The sequence below is a fragment of the Ovis aries genome, chromosome 4, assembly GCF_016772045.2.
Source record: "Ovis aries strain OAR_USU_Benz2616 breed Rambouillet chromosome 4, ARS-UI_Ramb_v3.0, whole genome shotgun sequence".
Classification (NCBI taxonomy): Eukaryota; Metazoa; Chordata; class Mammalia; order Artiodactyla; family Bovidae; genus Ovis; species Ovis aries.
Genome location: NC_056057.1, coordinates 77816599 through 77834848, shown reverse-complemented (window position 1 = coordinate 77834848; position 18250 = coordinate 77816599). Strand labels below are relative to the sequence as shown.

General features: G+C 48.6%; 1 protein-coding gene across 1 annotated transcript in view; it reads left to right on the top strand.

The window, feature by feature from the left end:
• ADCY1 (adenylate cyclase 1) overlaps nucleotides 1–9945 on the top strand; it is a 108046-nt gene extending 98101 nt beyond the window's left edge. The window contains exon 20 of the mRNA XM_027968689.3: nucleotides 1709–9945. Coding sequence (XP_027824490.2) covers nucleotides 1709–2047 — 339 coding nt within the window. The 3' untranslated portion in view covers nucleotides 2048–9945. The remainder of the gene's footprint in view (nucleotides 1–1708) is intronic.
• The last annotated feature ends 8305 nt before the right edge of the window (nucleotides 9946–18250 follow it).

The following is an 18250-nucleotide window of genomic DNA, read 5'->3' as shown; positions in this document are numbered from 1 at the left end:
TGTTTTGCCACCTTGCATCTCGGAGGCCACATCTGATTTTAAATGTTTTTTTTTTTTTTTTTAATTTTAGTCATGCACCAGCCCCAAGCATGCTGCATCCTGCGTCAGACATAGACTGGCGATTCAATTCACATGATAGTATACATGTTAGAATGTCATTCTCCCAAATCATCCCACCCTCTCCTCTCCTCTGAGTCCAAAAGTCCGTTATACACATCTGTGTCTCTTTCCTGTCTTGCATACAGGGTCGTCATTGCCATCTTCCTAAATTCCATATATATGTGTTAGTATACTGTATTGGTGTTTTCTTTCTGGCTTACTTCACTCTGTATAATCGGCTCAGTTTCATCCATCTCATCAGGACTGATTCAAATGAATTCTTTTTACTCCATTGTGTATATGTACCACAGCTTTCTTATCCATTCATCTGCTGATGGACATCTAGGTTGTTTCCATGTCCTGGCTATTATAAACAGTGCTGCGATGAACATTGGGGTACATGTGTCTCTTTCAATTCTGGTTTCCTCGGTGTGTATGCCCAGAAGTGGGATTGCTGGGTCATAAGGTAGTTCACAGGCCAATATCTTTGATGAACATAGATGCAAAATCCTCAACAAAATTCTAGCAATCAGAATCCAACAACACATTAAAAAGATCATACACCATGACCAAGTGGGCTTTATCCCAGGGATGCAAGCATTCTTCAATATCCGCAAATCAATCAATGTAATTCACCACATTAACAAATTGAAAAATAAAACCATATGATTATCTCAATAGATGCAGAGAAGGCCTTTGACAAAATTCAACATCCATTTATGATAAAACTCTCCAGAAAGCAGGAATAGAAGGAACATACCTCAACATAATAAAAGCTATCTATGACAAACCCACAGCAAACATTATCCTCAATGGTGAAAATTGAAAGCATTTCCTAAAGTCAGGAACAAGACAAGGGTGTCCACTTTCACCGCTACTATTCAACATAGTTCTGGAAGTTTTGGCCACAGCAATCAGAGCAGAAAAGAAATAAAAGGAATCCAAATTGGAAAAGAAGAAGTAAAACTCTCACTGTTTGCAGATGACATGATTCTCTACATGGAAAACCCTAAAGACTCCACCAGAAAATTACTAGAGCTAATCAATGAATATAGTAAAGTTGCAGGATATAAAATCAACACACAGAAATCCCTTGCATTCCTATACACGAATAAGGAGGCCACATCTGAGAGGTGACCTTTCTGATGATAGCATCTTCCCTGTGTAACCAGCTAGTCAGTGGCTCAGTTCCATGAAGGACTTTGGGGTGCACTGAGCCTGCTGGGGAACCGCATAAGGCCATGTAGCTCCGGCCCTCAGTTGGAGCTTGGTGTCCAGGCATCTGGCTTGGGGGTGACCACAGAGCTCACAGTCCTTGAGGCTGGGTCCTTGTGGGCCCCGTCCAGTCTGCTTGTCTACTCTCGGTACTCCTCATGGTGAGTGCTGTCCTCTCCTGTTTGTCCAGGGCCCTGTTAAGGCCCCTCTGAGTCCCGTGCTCTTTGCATGATCATGTCCTTCTCACAGAGAGACCAGAGCGGCCATGGGGTGAGCATGACTCAGCCTCCAGGCAGAGCTGGGGAGGCCCGAGGCTGGGCCACCGGAGTGGGCAGTGCCAGGGGAGGAGGGACCCTCCCGTGGGCTCCCTGTTGACCGCCTTTCCCCGCTGCAGGTCACAGAGGAAGTTCACCGGCTGCTGCGGCGGGGTTCCTACCGCTTCGTGTGCCGAGGCAAAGTCAGTGTCAAGGGCAAGGGCGAGATGCTGACATACTTCCTGGAAGGCAGGACCGATGGAAATGGCTCCCAAACCAGGTCCCTGAACTCAGAGCGGAAAATGTGTCCTTACGGAAGAGCTGGCCTCCAGACCAGACTGGCCGCGGGTCATCCTCCGGTGCCCCCCGCAGCCGGCCTCCCGGTTGGAGCTGGGCCAGGGGCTCTGCAGGGCTCGGGGCTTGCCCCAGGCCCCCCAGGCCAACACCTGCCCCCTGGAGCCTCTGGGAAGGAGGCTTAGTGGAGCCCATGCCAGCCGCTCGGGGCACAGGGCACAAATGCTTGAGGTGTTGGGGGTCTTTGGGGCTCCCGCAGGGACCAGCCCAGCCAGCAGAGCAGGGCCGGGAGCCGGTGACTGGGCTGGGGAAGGGGCACAGTCCAGGCATGACTTGAAGCAGCTGGGCAGTGAGTCCAGCAGTGAGTCGGGTGAGGGGTGAACCCTGACCGCACGGACACCGAGGTTTTAGCGGCGACTGTGTTTGCTTTGTCCTCACCTCAGTGGCAGAGGGAGGTTGGCTGGGTCAGCTCCAGGTGTCAGGACCTTCAGGACATTCTCCAGGGCCATGGGCTACAGTGGGAGCCTCAGAGGTCTGGTTGGCAGAGTGACTGGGGCGCCCACCTTGTGCCCTGAGATGGATCAGCGTCAGCCCAGCAGTGTGGGTCCCATGGGGACAGCGCCAGCCCCGGGCAGTGGCTTGCAGAGCCCGGAGTGGGAGTCAGGACTCTAACAGCAGGGCAGAGCTGGACAGGCCTTAGGGGGTGGTTTGGGAAGAACTGAGAAGCCTCTGTCCCACTGCATGCATGGTGGTGGCCACTGGCTCTCTTCAGATTTAGTTTTCGCTGAGAGTCAGAGGTGGGTCCTCTGGAATTCTTGGGGGCCCTGCAGCCACATCTCTGTGACCAGCATAGTTTATGTTCTGCCTCTGCGTTCTCCACCTGCCCCACCTGAGTGCATCAGCTCCTGTGAAACCTGGACATTCCGTTTCTGCCCACGCCACTGTTTGTTCAAAGGAGAGAAGGTAGTTGGTGTCATTTCTTACCTCGCTACCTTGGCATCTTGGGTTCCTGTATGCTGAACAGCAGTGCACAGCTTCATTGACTTTGAAGATAAGTGAACCTCACAAGCATGAGAAAGCTTCTTCCTGGACGGAAGGCGTTTCTCCAGCAGAACCAGTCCCCTGGATGTGGAGTTTTGGCGTTCATGGCTGTCAGCTTAGATGTCCCTGCTCTAATTTGCGGGGAAAACGACTGCAAATAATTCTGTGCAAGGCTGGGAATCTCCTACCAGTGTATCTCTGTGATTGCCATGGAGACGAGGAGCATGACCATGCTGGAATATGCTGTTGCAGGGGGCAGGGGTGCAGGAGGGCAGTGGGAAGGAACTGTCTAGAAATAGCTGGACGTGGAGACCTTGACTTGCGACCGTAGCGAGGAGGGCAGCTTGAAACTGGAGGGAAGGTTCTGGGCAGGCAAGTCAATGTGGGAAGGATGTCCATCCGAGACCCAGAGCTTTGACAGCATCTGGAGGGCGTCCTGTGGGTTGCAGGGGATCCCTGCTTGGCTGAATTAGCAGCCTGGGTATCCCTCTCTTCGCTGGTCTCCAAGGGCTCCACCCCCTCCCTGGGGGTCCCGACTTCTGTATTGGAACAGGGGCTCGCTTTGGACTGAACCCCGTGTCCTCTGGGCTCCCCCCATTTTGGGCATGTGTCTTGTGACTGTGGGGGCGGGTAGCCAACAGAGTTGGCCGCTTAGCCAGTATGGATGGGCCAGTGACAGAGGTGGGCAGGTGGACAGTCTTTCCTCAGATGCACCCCTGGATGAGTGGTCACCCGCCTCCTACAGACAGGGCAGAACCAAGTCGTCTCCAGAGCACATGGCTTCTGCCGGTGTGCACATCTGTGCCAAGCTGTGGGGCTGAGATGCTGTCCCAGGTCCTGCTGCCCATCTGCTCCCCATGGCCGAGCTTCCACCCTAGGGCACGGTGGGAGGAGGTGGACGGCATAGTGGATTATGACAATGCAAAAACGCTCTGTCACCTGGCAAAGGGGGCACTCCATTCAGGGTGCAAGCTGTAAGCTGCAGAGAGGATCCTGGGCCATGTGAGTTAACTCAATGTGACCAGTGTGATCACATGGCCCCTTAGAAGTGGATGAGGCAGGTAGGAAATCAGGAAAAATCTGAGCACGCGGTTTCTGTTTAAAGATGAGGAGCCACAGTCGGTCGAAGGTGAGGATGCCCCAGCCATCAGCCAGTGAGGAAGCAGTCGTTGCTCCCACAGCCACTGGCTCTGAATTCACATCGACTTGAGCGAGATGGACCCTGAGCCTGGGGTGAGATCCCAGCCTTGCCGTGTTGCGACCTTGGGTCCACAGAGCTGCGGGATCCCCATGTGGGTTGGCAAAGCCACGGAACGCGTGGCCCCCCTGTCACCGCCGCCTCGGGAAGCCATCGGGGCCTCGGCTGTTCTGAAACGGCGAGGTCTCCCCTTCGATGAGCAGAACCACCTTCATCATCAGCAGCTCCAAACCCTACTTGCTTCCTGTGGGCACAGGGGCCGTGTTCAGCCATAACGTTCCTTGGGGTTTGGTCAACAATTTCCTTTTTATTTGTGATAAGACTGTATGATATTGCCTTATTTATTTTTAACCTTGTACAATAATCATGTACAAATATTAGAGCCTCCCGAGTAGGATTCTCTCTAAATTATTTATTTTAAGATGCTCTGTAAATAGTGCTGGGTAAGGTGCTGCCTACTCCCTTCTGACCAAAATGAAGGCAAGCCCAACACCCGGTGTAAACAGCACACTTTAGCCTACGCGTGAGGTCCCTAGTGCATCCCCCTGCTTGGCTAGGCTGCTACCCTTTGGAATGACCCTGACGTTGTGTCCTTTCAAGACCCTTGCATGCCTCTTGTGCCTGACCTCAGTAGATTAGAACGCAGCCCTGAACTTCCAAACGCTTCCATGGCCCCCAACCCTGGGCCAGTCCACTCGGAGGTCTGTGTCCTACAGGGTGGACGCCTCCCCCCAGACCCGGCCGCCGTGAGCCTGCCGTGTTTATCAGACTCCAGAGCCACCAGGGCTTCCAATCCTTTCTGTCACTAGAAGCAATAACTCTAACTCCAAACTGTAGAGACAGGTCTGGTTCAAAGCAGACTGGTGAGTCAGAGACAAGCCATGTGTATTTTCCCCAAACTGAAGGGCACTGTGGGGCGCTGATACCCCCAATCCCTGGCTGATGTGCAGGCTTGGACAGGGTCCAGCCAGCCTTCCTTGCTTTGTCTCCACCTGATACCATTGTCCCAGCAGCAACCTGGATATAATATTTGAATCCTTGCTTTCACCTGCCGCTCAGGAAGGAAGAGCTGGGTTGGCCTGGCAGCTGTGTCTAGGTTTTCTCCCTGGCAGGTGGACCCATCTCATTTCCAGGGTGCGTCTGCCCTTCCACATGGCGTGTTCTGTGATTCCCTGAGTCTGGGGATCCTGGAGATTTCTCCCTATGTGGCAGGTCCTGCTGGGGACAAAATGCATGACTTGTAAGGCAAACGCTGCCGAAGTGTACGTCCATCACACACATAGGAAATGTGGGTTCCCGTGATATGCCCTGCATCAAGCAGTTCCCTTACAGGGGGACCGCAGACCTGCTGTCACACTTGTCATTCTGAAGTGTGCAGGCCCGTCGATTGGGTATAACTAGCCCCACCGCCCCTGAAAACTAACTTGCCCTGGTTTTGTAATGGCTTCAATTAACAAAACAAAACAAAAACCCGAAATCCAAACTTCGTAGAGGCAATTGGTTTCAAAATATTTGCTTTGGTGAAATATTTAAATGAGAGGTGGGCTGTGGCTGGCTGGCAGTTGGAGGACACGACCGAGTCCCAGGGCCCGGACGTTGCCCTCGCCAGCTGCAGTTTGCTTTGAAAGTTGCAAGTGTGCAGTAGCCTTCCCAGATTGTCATGTAACATTCCCGGTTCCATTGTGGACGATGAAAGATGTGGCATCTCTTCGTGCAGCCTCCTGGGTTTGCATCTGCCTTCACAGGACCGTAGGCTGGGGGTGGGTCTACGTCAGGTTCCAGGTCCACCGGGGGCTGTGCTGCCAGGTCTGGAGGTCAGCAGGCTGGACAGGGGGCCCTAGGCCTGGGTGTTTGGAGGCTAGCTGTAATGGCTCAGGCCTCCACCTTGAGTTGGGAGACAGATGGGTTTTACCCTAGGAAGTTCGCTGACTCAGTGCCGTGTCCAATGACATCTCTTGGTCTGTTGTGAGCAGAGACTAGGCCAGGTGCCCGAGGGTTGGGCTTGTGTGCCATGGGGGGAGTGGAATTGTGACTTTTCCCTGGTGGTCTCAGGAGCTTGGGGCTAGTGCGCCTGCATGGGTGGCACCGGGGGAGTGCCCCAGGCAGCTGTTTCCCACCGTCAAAAGCAGGGAGGGCATCCTTGATTCTCTGTGAACTGATGGCCGGGAGCCCGGCACCAAGCAGACAGTGTGGGAGGGTGAGTGGGATGCGAGGGACAGCTGAGTGGCTGGGGCCAGGCAGGCATGGCCAGCAGGGTGGTCAGTCACACCAGCTGTGGACCGTGGGCTCAGCCCCAGAGGCTGGGACCCGATCTAGATTTCCCTCTCAGGTCAGGGGCACACCCCAGACTGTGGGCATACAGGGGAGCTCCTGGGGACTTCTCACTTCCAGGAGGCCCCAGGAAGCTTTGGAAAGGGTTCAGGGGATTTTCCTTTGCTCTGTGCTCTGTCCTTCCCTCTGTGCTCACATGTGTGGGAGGCAGGTCTTGTGATGGTGAGAGGAAATCTGTCTTCTTCTTTGTCCATCTCATGAAATTAACAAGCCCAATTTCAGGTGCCCCATTTGGGCTGGACCTCCCTAAACAGCTTGACCTCATGGTAACAACCCAGACATTCATATTCCTTAATTTTCCTGAAAGTATAACACATGTGTTACTAAGTTTTCTGCCAGAGGCCTAACTTAATCTGAATCTGTGTGTGTGTGTGTGTGTGTGTGTGTGAGTGTGTGTGTGTGTGTGTGTTTACATGGCATGGTATAAGCAAAATTAGAATCAGTTATTTGTTCCTGGAATCAGGATGGATTCATATAAGAAACAAACTAAGAATACAGAAATACAGACTATAGGAATACAGGAATACCTAGGAATACAGACAGATGACTGCCCCCCAGGGCATCAGGTGAAGCCGTCCCTGTGTGCCCCTAGAGATCGCGAGCCTGGAAGCAGGAGGCAGAGGGGTGGACAGAAAGGCAGCCTTGACCCCCGCTGGCATCCGGGTGGAACCCAAGCCTCCACCTCCAGCAACTACTAGAGAGTAAGAAGGCTTTCTCCCTCCCTCCCTCCCTCCTTTCCTCTTTCCCTCTTTTTTTTTTTTTTTTTTTAAAAAAAAGAATCTCTCTCCAGTATTAGTACAAAGTTCAGGGCATCAAGACCCCAGCCTGGTTCCACTTCCTGTCGTCTGTGTGGTGGTTTTATTTTTGTTGTGTTTGGGTTCTGGTATATGTGGAAGCCTGTGGGGAGAGCTGCAGGTGGGTGGCTGTTGGTGCAGGAGTTCTGGAGGAAGGAGCTGGCAGGGCACCCCCCACCTCCCTGCACCTGGGCTGCCACTTGGAGGTCTGGCTTCAATCTCTGGGCTGAAGGAGAAAACAATAGACAGATGGTCTTCTAGGGAATGGGTCACAATTGGCTGGGGAAGCCCCGGATCTCTTGTGATTACAGATGGCTCCTATTTTTCAGCCACAAATAATGACTGTCCCTGTAGTTATTAATATAATCCTTCATTCCTTTGTGAAATTCCTGAACTTCCCTGGATTCAGTTTGTTCTACACTAATAACCACAGGGAAATGGCAGGTCACTCCTCTGTGCAGTTAGACTGCATCTCCGGTGGACTTTTCGTGTGACCACAAACTGAGGAAGCCATCATGACTAAGACCCACGTCTAGCTCAGTAGCTGACGGAGCATCTTCCCTGTGCTTCACCCCACCCACCTCCAAACAGCCGGCAGGGGGAGGTGTGGCCGTGCTCCCCACATAGTTGATGAAGAATCTGAGGCTCAGAGAGGCTACAGACGTGGACAAAGTTGCTCAGTCCTGAGCGCAGGACCAGGATTCATTCCGAGCTCCTGGTTTTCCATTTTATTCAGCGCCTCTTGACTCACGGTGAAATTGGGGAAGTTGTGTTGGTTTTGATGGCGCCCTTAGCTTGTGTGCACGTGAGTGGTGCGGGTGCATGCCAGGCTGGTTCTGAGCGGCCAGGTGGGTCCCCAGGCAGTGAGTGTGCCCCACAGCCCACCCCTTGGGTGTCCCTGGGCACAGAGTCATCCTCAGCTGGGCCTGACACTGTGAGATGAAGACAGTGTGTGCTCTCCTCTCAGTGCGGGCCCTGCTCCAGTAGCTGGTCCCCAGCAAAGACTTACAACATTGGGCTGGAATCCCTGCCCTGTCTTGTCATCCTTTCTGTCCTAAACCTGAATCCTGCAGTACCGTCTGCCATCGTGTCTTAGAAACTGTCCCTCAGTGAGGAGGACCGTTGTCCTGTCACTTTCTATAAGGCCTCTCTACCATTGGCCTGGGAGAGAACCAGGCCCTCAGACGCTCCCAAGCTGCACACAGTTCTTCACTTACATGAAGCCAACCGAGCCCCCAGCAGGTGGCTCTACCAGGTCAGAATCCTCTGGTGTCCTTGTCACGCTATGACGTGGAAGAGGCGGTCAGTGTTCCTTTCTGGGGATTAGAGAACGTCCAAGAGCAGGTTTCACTGAGAATGTGTGGAAGGTGAGGCAGAGACGTGGTGGATGGTGAAGAATTGGATGGTGAAGAATTGGGTGCCTGCAGAGTGCAGGTGTCCCTGACTCCCCCAGGGCTGGCTGGCTGCCAGAGCAGGCTGCTCATCTTCAGCAGGATTGGATTCTAAAAACAGCTGGCAGTCCCTTATTGAGAACTGATGTTTAAGCAGAGAGGAATTTCTAGACGACCCCCAGAGATCTGCCCACCCTTGGGCTTCATGAGTGCATGCAGGGAAGCATGCGGGACCAGCCAGCCAGAGAGCCATGTCTGGGGCTCACGCTCCAGATGGCACTCCATGGGCAGCGGGCCCACCAGTAGCCAGAACTTGATTTTTGCCTCCCACCAGCAACCCCCACACAACTCCTGGCCCAGGCACGCAGCACATGTCTCAGGGCACCATTCCTATGTTCCGGGAATCCTGACGAAGCCGCTGCTGCGGCCTCTTCCACGGGCCAGGGTCGCCGATGCTCCCTGGGCATCAGCCCCAGAGAGGCACGTAGTTTTGCCTTCATCTCTTTTGAAACTGTGGCCGCGTGAGCCGTTTGCACTCAACATCGCATGCTGTGAAGTTCCTAACCGTGTAAAACTTAGTTTGGATTCCAAAACTCGCAGCATGTGCAAAGGGACAGGCCCAGGCCACCACGGGTCGTCTGCTGGCTGGCCGCAGCGCGTCCCACCTCGGCGGATCCTGGACCCTGAGCCTGTGCAGCTCCTGCACCCCTCCTGAGTGTCTCCTCTCAGCCTCAGTGCACTCCCCTTGTCTCTCGTGCACACCGTTCACACCAACTGCACCCCACCTTGCACAAGCAGAGCTAATGTACCAATTCTGACCATCTCTTAGCAGCAGATTCCACTCCCATTTAAAGTAAACCCAAAGCTCACTCTTGGATTTTCTTTACTCATTGAGAAGGGTTGTGTGAACCCCTCGCCCTCCTGTGTCCCTCCAGGGAGCACAGAGTGGGCTGGGGTGACACATTGTCCCACTGGTAGAGCTCACGGAAAATGCTTCTTTAGACGCGGAAACGAAACGTCTGTACCCGAATGACAACAACTCAATATCACTGGGTAACTTCTCATGATAGATTTGTATAATCAATACGGGTCTATTTTTACGTCCACTGAACACTGTAGAGTACCTTCCAGTCTTTTCCAAGATTATTAAATTGAGACAAGTAATTGAATAATTTGTCCTATTTTTATTTAAAGAAAAAACAGTGAATGGACTGAAATGTTAAATGTGAATGTACATTTCTTAATTGCAACTTTTCTACTGAGTGTTTGCACTATACTTTCTGGAATCTTATTTAACAAAAATAAAGGAAAAAAATTGCTTGACTAAACTCCTTGGCCATTTTAATAGAAAAGCAGTCGGTTGTGTGGATATTTTAAAGACACTCCTATCTGTTTAACTTATCCTGCGGGGAGAGAGTGTAATTTTCTAAAATGCTGTCCCTCCTTCCTTCCTTGGGCCCCAGTGTGGGCTCTGCTCCTCTGATGAACAGCCCCCTCAAGTGACGAGCAACCGCTCCCAAGTGGGAGCAATGGATGGATACACTTAAGCTCTTTTTAACTTCTTCACCTAAACATGAGAATCCAGGGAAGATGATTTGTATTATTTGGAATTCCCCTTGACTAGTCTCTCTCTGTCTAATGAGTGTCCTTTTGCTTAATCTTTTATAAAAGAACAGGGAAAAATCTTGCCTGTCTTGAATGAAATATGAAAGTTGGGGTTTGGTCTTGCTATTGACTTGCTGTGCACTCCTACAGATCTAGTGAGTGGAGGGGCTCTGGGGTCCTGGGCCATTTGAGCAGGTGGGGATGACCACCTCCAGGCAGAGGCCACAGTGACGCAGCATATCTCAGGGCTGCTGCTGCTGCTGCTGCTAATTCGCTTCAGTCGTGTGCGACTCTGTGCGACCCCATAGACGGGAGCCCACCAGGCTCCCCTGTCCCTGGGATTCTGGGGACAGCATTTAGTGGACTGAATGATGATTGTCTTGTGATTTAGGAAAAAAATTCTATTCCAGCCCTGAGTGGAGTGTGGTCCCTAGTTGTGGCTGATTCTGAAACTCAGGCATCCTCAGAGAATGTCAGTGGACACCCCTGCCCACATCATGGCCCTCCTTGAGAGCAGGTTAAATTGTATCCCTGCCCTGGATGAGCAAAGCTTCCTGCCGGAAGAGGCTGTGGGGTGGTATGAAGTGTGGCCGGGCGACAGTCACCATGGACAGCTGAGATCTACCTGTGGGGAGCCTGGACTGCCAGAAAGCCATGGCAGGGGTGGGCTCGGGAGAAGGGACAGGAGGAGAGGTGGGGTTTGTGGGCTCTGGAAGCACCCAGATATCTGATGGGTTCTGTGTCATGTGGATATGATGGATGCTTCTCCCTGGTTCCCACTGGACTCCTTGCTCCTCTAAGCCTTGGCTAAAATGTCACCTTTCCCAAAGGGCCCCTTCACTTCTGTGGTTAAAGCTAGCCTCCCCACCCCTTGCCTCACTTTACTCTCTTCTGCCCATCATCACCTCTGAATATACGTACAATGTATAGGCTTTTTCTGTACCACTTCCTGACTCCTCACTGGAAGGTAAGCCCCTGAGAGTAGGGTTTCTGTCCTTTGTACTTACCTACTCAATAGAAATTTATCTCATGAATCAATGAATAAACAGGGTGACTATTTAGGTGGCCGTATTAGTCTCCTGTAACAAATTACCAAAAGCTGGTGGGCACTTACAACCATAGACATTTATTCTCTTACAGTCTGGAGGCTAGAAGTCTGGGAGCAAGGTGTCACAGGGTTGATTCCTCCTGGGGCTTGAGCGAGACTCTGTCCCAAGCCTCTTCCGTGTTCTGGTGGCCTCGGGGGTCCTGGGCTTGTGGTCCCATCACTCCGGTCTCTGCCACTGTCCTCACGTGGTCTTCCCCCTCGGTGTCCGTGTCTTCTTTGCTGTCTGCAACTGGAATAAGGGCCCACCTTAGTGCAGATAAACTCATCTCCAGAGCCTTACCTTTATTATATCTGCAAAGACCCTTGTTCCAAATAAGATCTTCTATGTACTGAATTATGTGCACCCCAAATTCATATTTTGAGGTCTATCTTTCATTGTGGCTGTGCTTGAAAATGAGGTCCTTATGGACGTCGTCAAGGTTGAATGAGGATCACAGCAGAGAAAACTTGAGTAGCCCATGGATAAGGATGGTGGTGATGGTGGTGACGGTGACAGTGGTGATGATGATGGTGGGGAAGGAGGAGGAGGTGGGGGAGGAGGAGGAGGTGGAAAAGGAGGAGGAGCACCAGCAGCAACGTCAGAAGAGCTCTGAGCACCCATGTGCATTAACCCATTTACCCTCCTCGCATCCATGCTGTGGTGCGGTCGCACTGGAATCTGCATTTATGCCTCTGAAGAGACAGTGCTTTTTAGGGAAACACAGGTGAGTTGCTTTTTCCTGAGCAGCTGCTGTTTCCCTGGGCTGACATTGCCTACCCAGCATCCCAGGGGCCCAAAGTGGAGGAATGCCCCAGACAAGTGTTCACAGATTCCAGCAATGAACCTCTCCCAGCTGGGAGTCCCTGCTTGTGTAGCTGTCAGATAAGCAGTGCTGAGTGGGGGAGGGTCTAGAAGAAATGGGAAGGAATATAGATAGGGGCAAGTGGGAGGGCAGACGAAGAGATATGACTGAGGGTTTCCGAGGGGCAGGAATGAGGGGACCTGATGACTGGGCAAAGGATCCAAGGGGACTGAAAAACCACCACTAACAAAACCAAAGTGTTTATTCCCTTAACAGACACAGGGTCATGTCCTAACACTAGCATAGGAAAAGCAAAGACAAATGGGTGAGAAAAGAACAGTCCAAGAGAAAAACAGGCAAACCAATATGACTCAGTGCTCAAGAAAAGCAAACCACATGTTCCCCTTTCACTTATTCCGTGGGTCCAGATCACAGATTTGGGTGGTGTCTGTGCAGAAGGCAGCCCTTCTTCTGGGTCCGGGGGCTGGAATTCTAGACTGGAAGTCAGTTCCCTGAGAATTCTGAGGACATTAACTGCCACCTCCTGGTTCCCAGTGAGCCCTGGAGAAGTGGGACCATAGGATCCTCAGTGGGTTTTCCTCTCAGGAGGTTTCTTGAGTCAGGTCTCTGTCCGGTGTGCTGAAAATTTCTGTGCTGTGTGAATGGATCAGGCTTACCCACTGTACGCTGTACACTGCATGCCCATGCCTTTTAATATGGAAATCACATCCTCCCTTTTTGGGAAATACGCTTGAATGATTCTATTGGTAAGTAACTCCTCCTCATCACTATCTTCAAAGTATCACATAACTTAATTAAAAAAATTCAGTGTGAGACTGTCTTCTAACCAGGGAATTCAACCCATTTATTTTGTTTATGCTATATTTGAACTTGAACCATCTTGCTTCCCTAGTCTTGTTTCATTCCCCTTTCTATTGATTCACTTTATTGTAAGTATTAAGATGTGTGTGTGTTCTCAGGTGCTCAGTCATGTCTGACTCTTTGTAACCCCGTGGACTGTAGCCTGCCAGGCTCTTCTGTCCATGAAATTCTGCAGGCAAGAATACAGGAGTGGGTTTCCATTTCCTTCTCCAGGGGATCTTCCCGACCCAGGGATCAAACCCACATCTCTTGAGTCTCCTGCATTGGCAGGTGAATTCCTGACCACTGCACCACCTGGGAAGCCCAGAGTATTAAGACTGCCAGAGGGAAGAGAAAATTTCATTATTCACAGTATTAATTGCTACATTATCCCCCACTCAATCAACAATGCTGAGCGCCAAGATGGCAATGATGTTTTGCCTCCATTCCCAACTCCTCTAAACACTGGAGAATATAATTGGTAAAGTTAACCCAACAGTCAAGTGGACGATAAAGCAGCCGAGAGCCTTTCGCTTGGCTGGAATCTTGTTTCCTGTGGCATGCTTCTCCAAGTGGTAGGTGCCAGTCTGCCTTATTCTGCCCTGCCTTTGAGGATGATTTGTAAAAAGTTGAATTATTGATAAGAGAGAGAATGAATGTTTTGGGTGCTCTGATAAACATGAAAACAAAGTAAGAAGAATGGCAAATGGGAAAAGAGAAAGTGTTTTCATTGAAGCAGTAATGCATTCACTTCTGAATAATCCAGGGTTAAAAGGTAAAAACAAGATGATAGTCTCACTGAAAAGTAGATACTTGAACTGTCATCATTGCCCCACCCTAATTACACGCTATGCTTAGCTATTATTTTTAGTCTTGTGCTTTTTAAAATTTCACAAAAAATATCTTTTGGAGTTTTGTTTCAGATTACCACAGTAAAGTGAATGTTACAACGAAGTTGCACAATATTTTTGGCCTCCTAGTTATGCTTTTTGGCACACAAAAAAATTATATTTATCCTATTCTATAGTCTAGTAAGTGTACAAAAGCATTATGTCTAAAAAATGCACATACATTAATTAAAAGATACTTTATTGGAACTTCCCTGGTGATGTAGTGGCTGAGACTTCATGCTCCCAATGCATGGGGCCTGACCCTAGTCAGAGAACTGAGAGTTTGCATTCTGCAACTAAGTTTGTGTGCCAAAACTAAAGATTCTGGTGTGCTGCAACTAAGAGCACAGTCAAGTAAATAAATATATCTTAAAAGAAATAAAAATTTAAAAATACTTTATTGCTAAAAAATGCTGTTATTTGAGAATTCAGCAAGTCATAGTAGTAATAAAGATCACTGATTCACCATAACAAATATAATGAAAAGTTTGATATGAGGATTACCAAAATGAAGTCAGTAAATGTTAGAAAGTGCCTCTGATAGACTTACTCATTGCAGGGTTGCCACAAATTTTCAATTTGTAGGAAAGGCGTGGTCTATAAAACACAATAATATGGAGCATAATAAAATGACACAGGCTTGTATTTCACTTTGATAATTTAGAGAATTTCATTTGTACTCCCCATTTTTCACCAGTCCTTCTTGCATCTCAGACTATCCTGATGGAATAGTGTTTCATCTTTTAGGAGATCATTTACCTCAGGCCTCAGTGATAAATTAACCTTATGTTCATCTGTAAATCTCTTCATCTCCTTTCTCAAAAGGTTAAAAAAAAACAACCTGAAGACACAGCTATCGGTTGACAGTTATTTTCTCTGAAATATTATCCCATTCAAATTTAGTTTTATAGTGAGGGATGACTTCTGTGACTGCTGCTGAGAAATCTATCAATCAAATTGTTTTTCCTTTATGCTGTCTTAGGGTTCCCAGAGAAATTAAACCAATAGTGTGTGTGTGTGTGTGTGTGTGTGTGTGTGTTTGAGGTCCAGGGGTTGGGGTTGGTGGGGGGATGGGGAGAAGAAGAGAGGGAGGGTGAGAAGGAAAGAGGGGAAGAAAGAAATTTAAGGAATTGTTTCACAAGGATGTAGAGACTGGCAAGCCCAGATTCTGCAGGGCAGTTCAGCAGGCTGGAAATCCAGGGAAGAGTTGAGGCTGCAGCTTGAGTCTGAAGGCCATCTGGAGGTAGAATTCCCTCTTCATGGGACCTCAGTCTTTTCTCTTAAGACTTTCAACTGATTGGATGAGGACTACCCACATATGGAAGGCCATCTGCTTTACTCAAAAATCGACTGACATAAATGTTAATTCCATCTTAAAAAAAAAAAAAACCTTCACAGTGACACCTAGATTGATGTTTGACCAAACAACTGGGTACCATAGCCCAGCAAAGTTGATACATAAAATCAACCATCACTTATGATGTATAGTTTTTCTTTGATAGTGTCTTTAATTTCAAATAAAATCAACACATAGGAAAGAGATTTTAAAATCATTCTGAGAAGCACAATATCCTCAGAGTAGAAAAAAGGACATTTACAGACTTCTCAGAGAAAAAAAAATACATTGACAGACTTCTCAGAGAAAAAAATACAACTGACTAGAAGACATAAGGAAATATGCTCAACAGAATTATACTAGTGAAAGAAATGAAAATAGAAAACAATTTTCCTATCCCCTTTCAATTTGGTAAATGTCTTGAAAGCTTAAAACATATTTATTTATTTGGCTGTGTTGGGTCTCTGTTGTAACACGAGGGATCTTTCATTGCAGTGTATGCAGGCTTACTTGCTCCGTGGCATGTGGTTCTTAGGTCCCTGGTCAGGGATTGAACCCATGTCCTCTCATTGCAAGGTGGATTCTTAAGCACTGAACCATCAGGGAAGTTCCCCAGAAGATTTTTTTAACACTAGCAAAACCACAGTGAACTCCTGCTTGGGCACTGCTCTTGGGAATTTGTAATTCACTTGGTAACACAAAATAGACCACAAAGTGCTACCATTCTTAAATCCAGTAAAATAACTTCTAGGATTCTACCTAACAAAATCGGTAGACATGGGCACAAAGCATTTGGTACCAAAGTTGTCATCACAGTGTTATTTTTAATGATGAAAACTTGGGAACACGTTGGTGGACAGAATTCTAAAGCTGCCCCTCACCAAAGAGTCCATGACTTCTAACCTCCAGACCTGTGACTGGGATGAGATATAACCCCCACTTCCAGCTGTGCGATTGCTTATATCACCAGGCACACCAGACCTCACGAAAGCCCTTAAAAGCAGGGAACTTTCTTTGGTTGGTGGCAGAAAAGAAAGATGGAGTTGAAGCATGAACAGGTTCTGTTGCACCGTTGATTGCTGAAGAGTGAGGAGGCCACGTAAATGCAGGTGGCCTTGGGGATCTAAGAGCAGCACCTGGCCCACAGCGAGTGAGGAAAGAGGACCTTGAGTCCCATGACCACAGGGAACTGGGTTCCATTCTTGCCCAGGTATTCCAGGTGAGAGCCTGCCTTGATCTCACCTGGAGTGATCCCAGGCAGAGGCCCTACTGAGCCACCAGAACTGAGCTAATAGGTGGATGGAGCTGCTAAGTTTGTGGTCCTTTGTTGTGAAGTTATAGAAAGCTAAAACACAACAGACAGTAAGATACACTAATATACGAACCAGACATTCAGCAATATGGAAATTGGAACACATGAGGTGGGCGTGTTCATACAACAAATGCAATCTCCAAAGAGCAATTTTCTGAACCATGCTTGACGACAAAGGGGGAATGCTTGGGCAGTGTGGACATCAAATACACACATTGTGTATAAATAGGATTTTAGGGAAAAGTGTATTATTTAAATAAATATTTGAGATAACTTCTCATTTTAAGTTAAATAGAAACTGTACCAGGAAACAGCATGTATTTCCTTTCCTCATATATTTAAAAATTATATTTTTCTGCAAAACACATGGGTTTGCAAACAAAACAAGAATTAAGGAAATCCTTTCATTTCCAGTGCTGGTCCAAGCCACACCATGCTGGCCTCTAAATGACTACGATTAGCGTAATTCCCAGGGACTATGACTAGAGGTTTGTCATTTGCCCACAGACAACCATTCATTCTCATTGTCTGTGCCACCTGAGCGGCAGCACCCATTGTCCTGAGTGCCTTGGTCTGAGAATATCCCCTCCAGCTCATTCCCAGCGTCTCCAGGGCCAGCTCTTCCCGAGGACACAGCTGACTGCTGGAGGTCAGAGGGACTCCGCTCTGACCGCACCTTACTGCCCTCTGGCGGCAGACTGGCCAGCTCGGGCTGCTGTGAAGAAGGAACTTCTAGAGTCCGCTTCCCACCAGCGCCCTCCTGTGGACGGAACATGCTCACAATCTGTGTTTCGCTTGTGAAATATTCACAAGAAATGCACTTTAAACACTTTAAGCAGGGGGTCTACAGATACTTACATATATTCCAATTGTATAAATATAAGAAATTTTTTTTTTTGTCAAACCACATGGCATGTAGGATCTTAGTTCCCCAATCAGGAATCAAACCAGTGCCCCCTGCACTGAGAGCTCAGAGTCTTAACCACTGGACCACCAGGGAAGTCCCTGGCTTAAAATTTTTTTTTTTTAAATTTTTTGGCCACACTGTGTAGTATGTGAGATCTTAGTTCCTTGACCGGGAATCACACTCACTCCCCCTGCATTTGGAGCACAGAGTCTTAACCTCTGGACCACCAGGGAAGTGAAGAATCTGTTTTGTTAATACTTGAGAGTGCGGACTAAGAATGTCGCCTGCCATTTCAGTAAACAAATGATTTTGTTAGCTAAGGTGCAGATCAAAGGAATGACTTCAACGAGCCTGGACTCTTGCATCTCTCATACACAGAAAAGCACTAAAAGCTTTAACTTGAGATGTCTGTTTAATTAGCAGTAATCTTATGTTCCACCACCCTTCCCCCTCGCCACCCCTAGACTCAAATATATTCTGGCTCCTCCTTTACCTCTACGAAACAGTCTCTCCAAGTGATTGGAGAGGGTGTATAGTGGGCTTAAGTCCTCAGTAAATCTGAAGAATAAAACAATTGTCAACTTTTAGGTTTTGCTTTTTTTCAGTCAACAAGAGAAAACTCAATGTAAAATATCTAGGAATTTAATCTCATCAGTAAAACTTTCTCCCAAGTACCTGTAATGCCCAATCTTTCAAAAACAAGTTTTCCCACAGTCCCTGCATTATTTTTCCTTCCTTCCTGGACTCATTCTCAATAGGAATTTTTCAAAGGACGAAGAGAGATAAAAGTCATTTGGTTACACATCAGAATCACTTTGCATCAGACACAGGC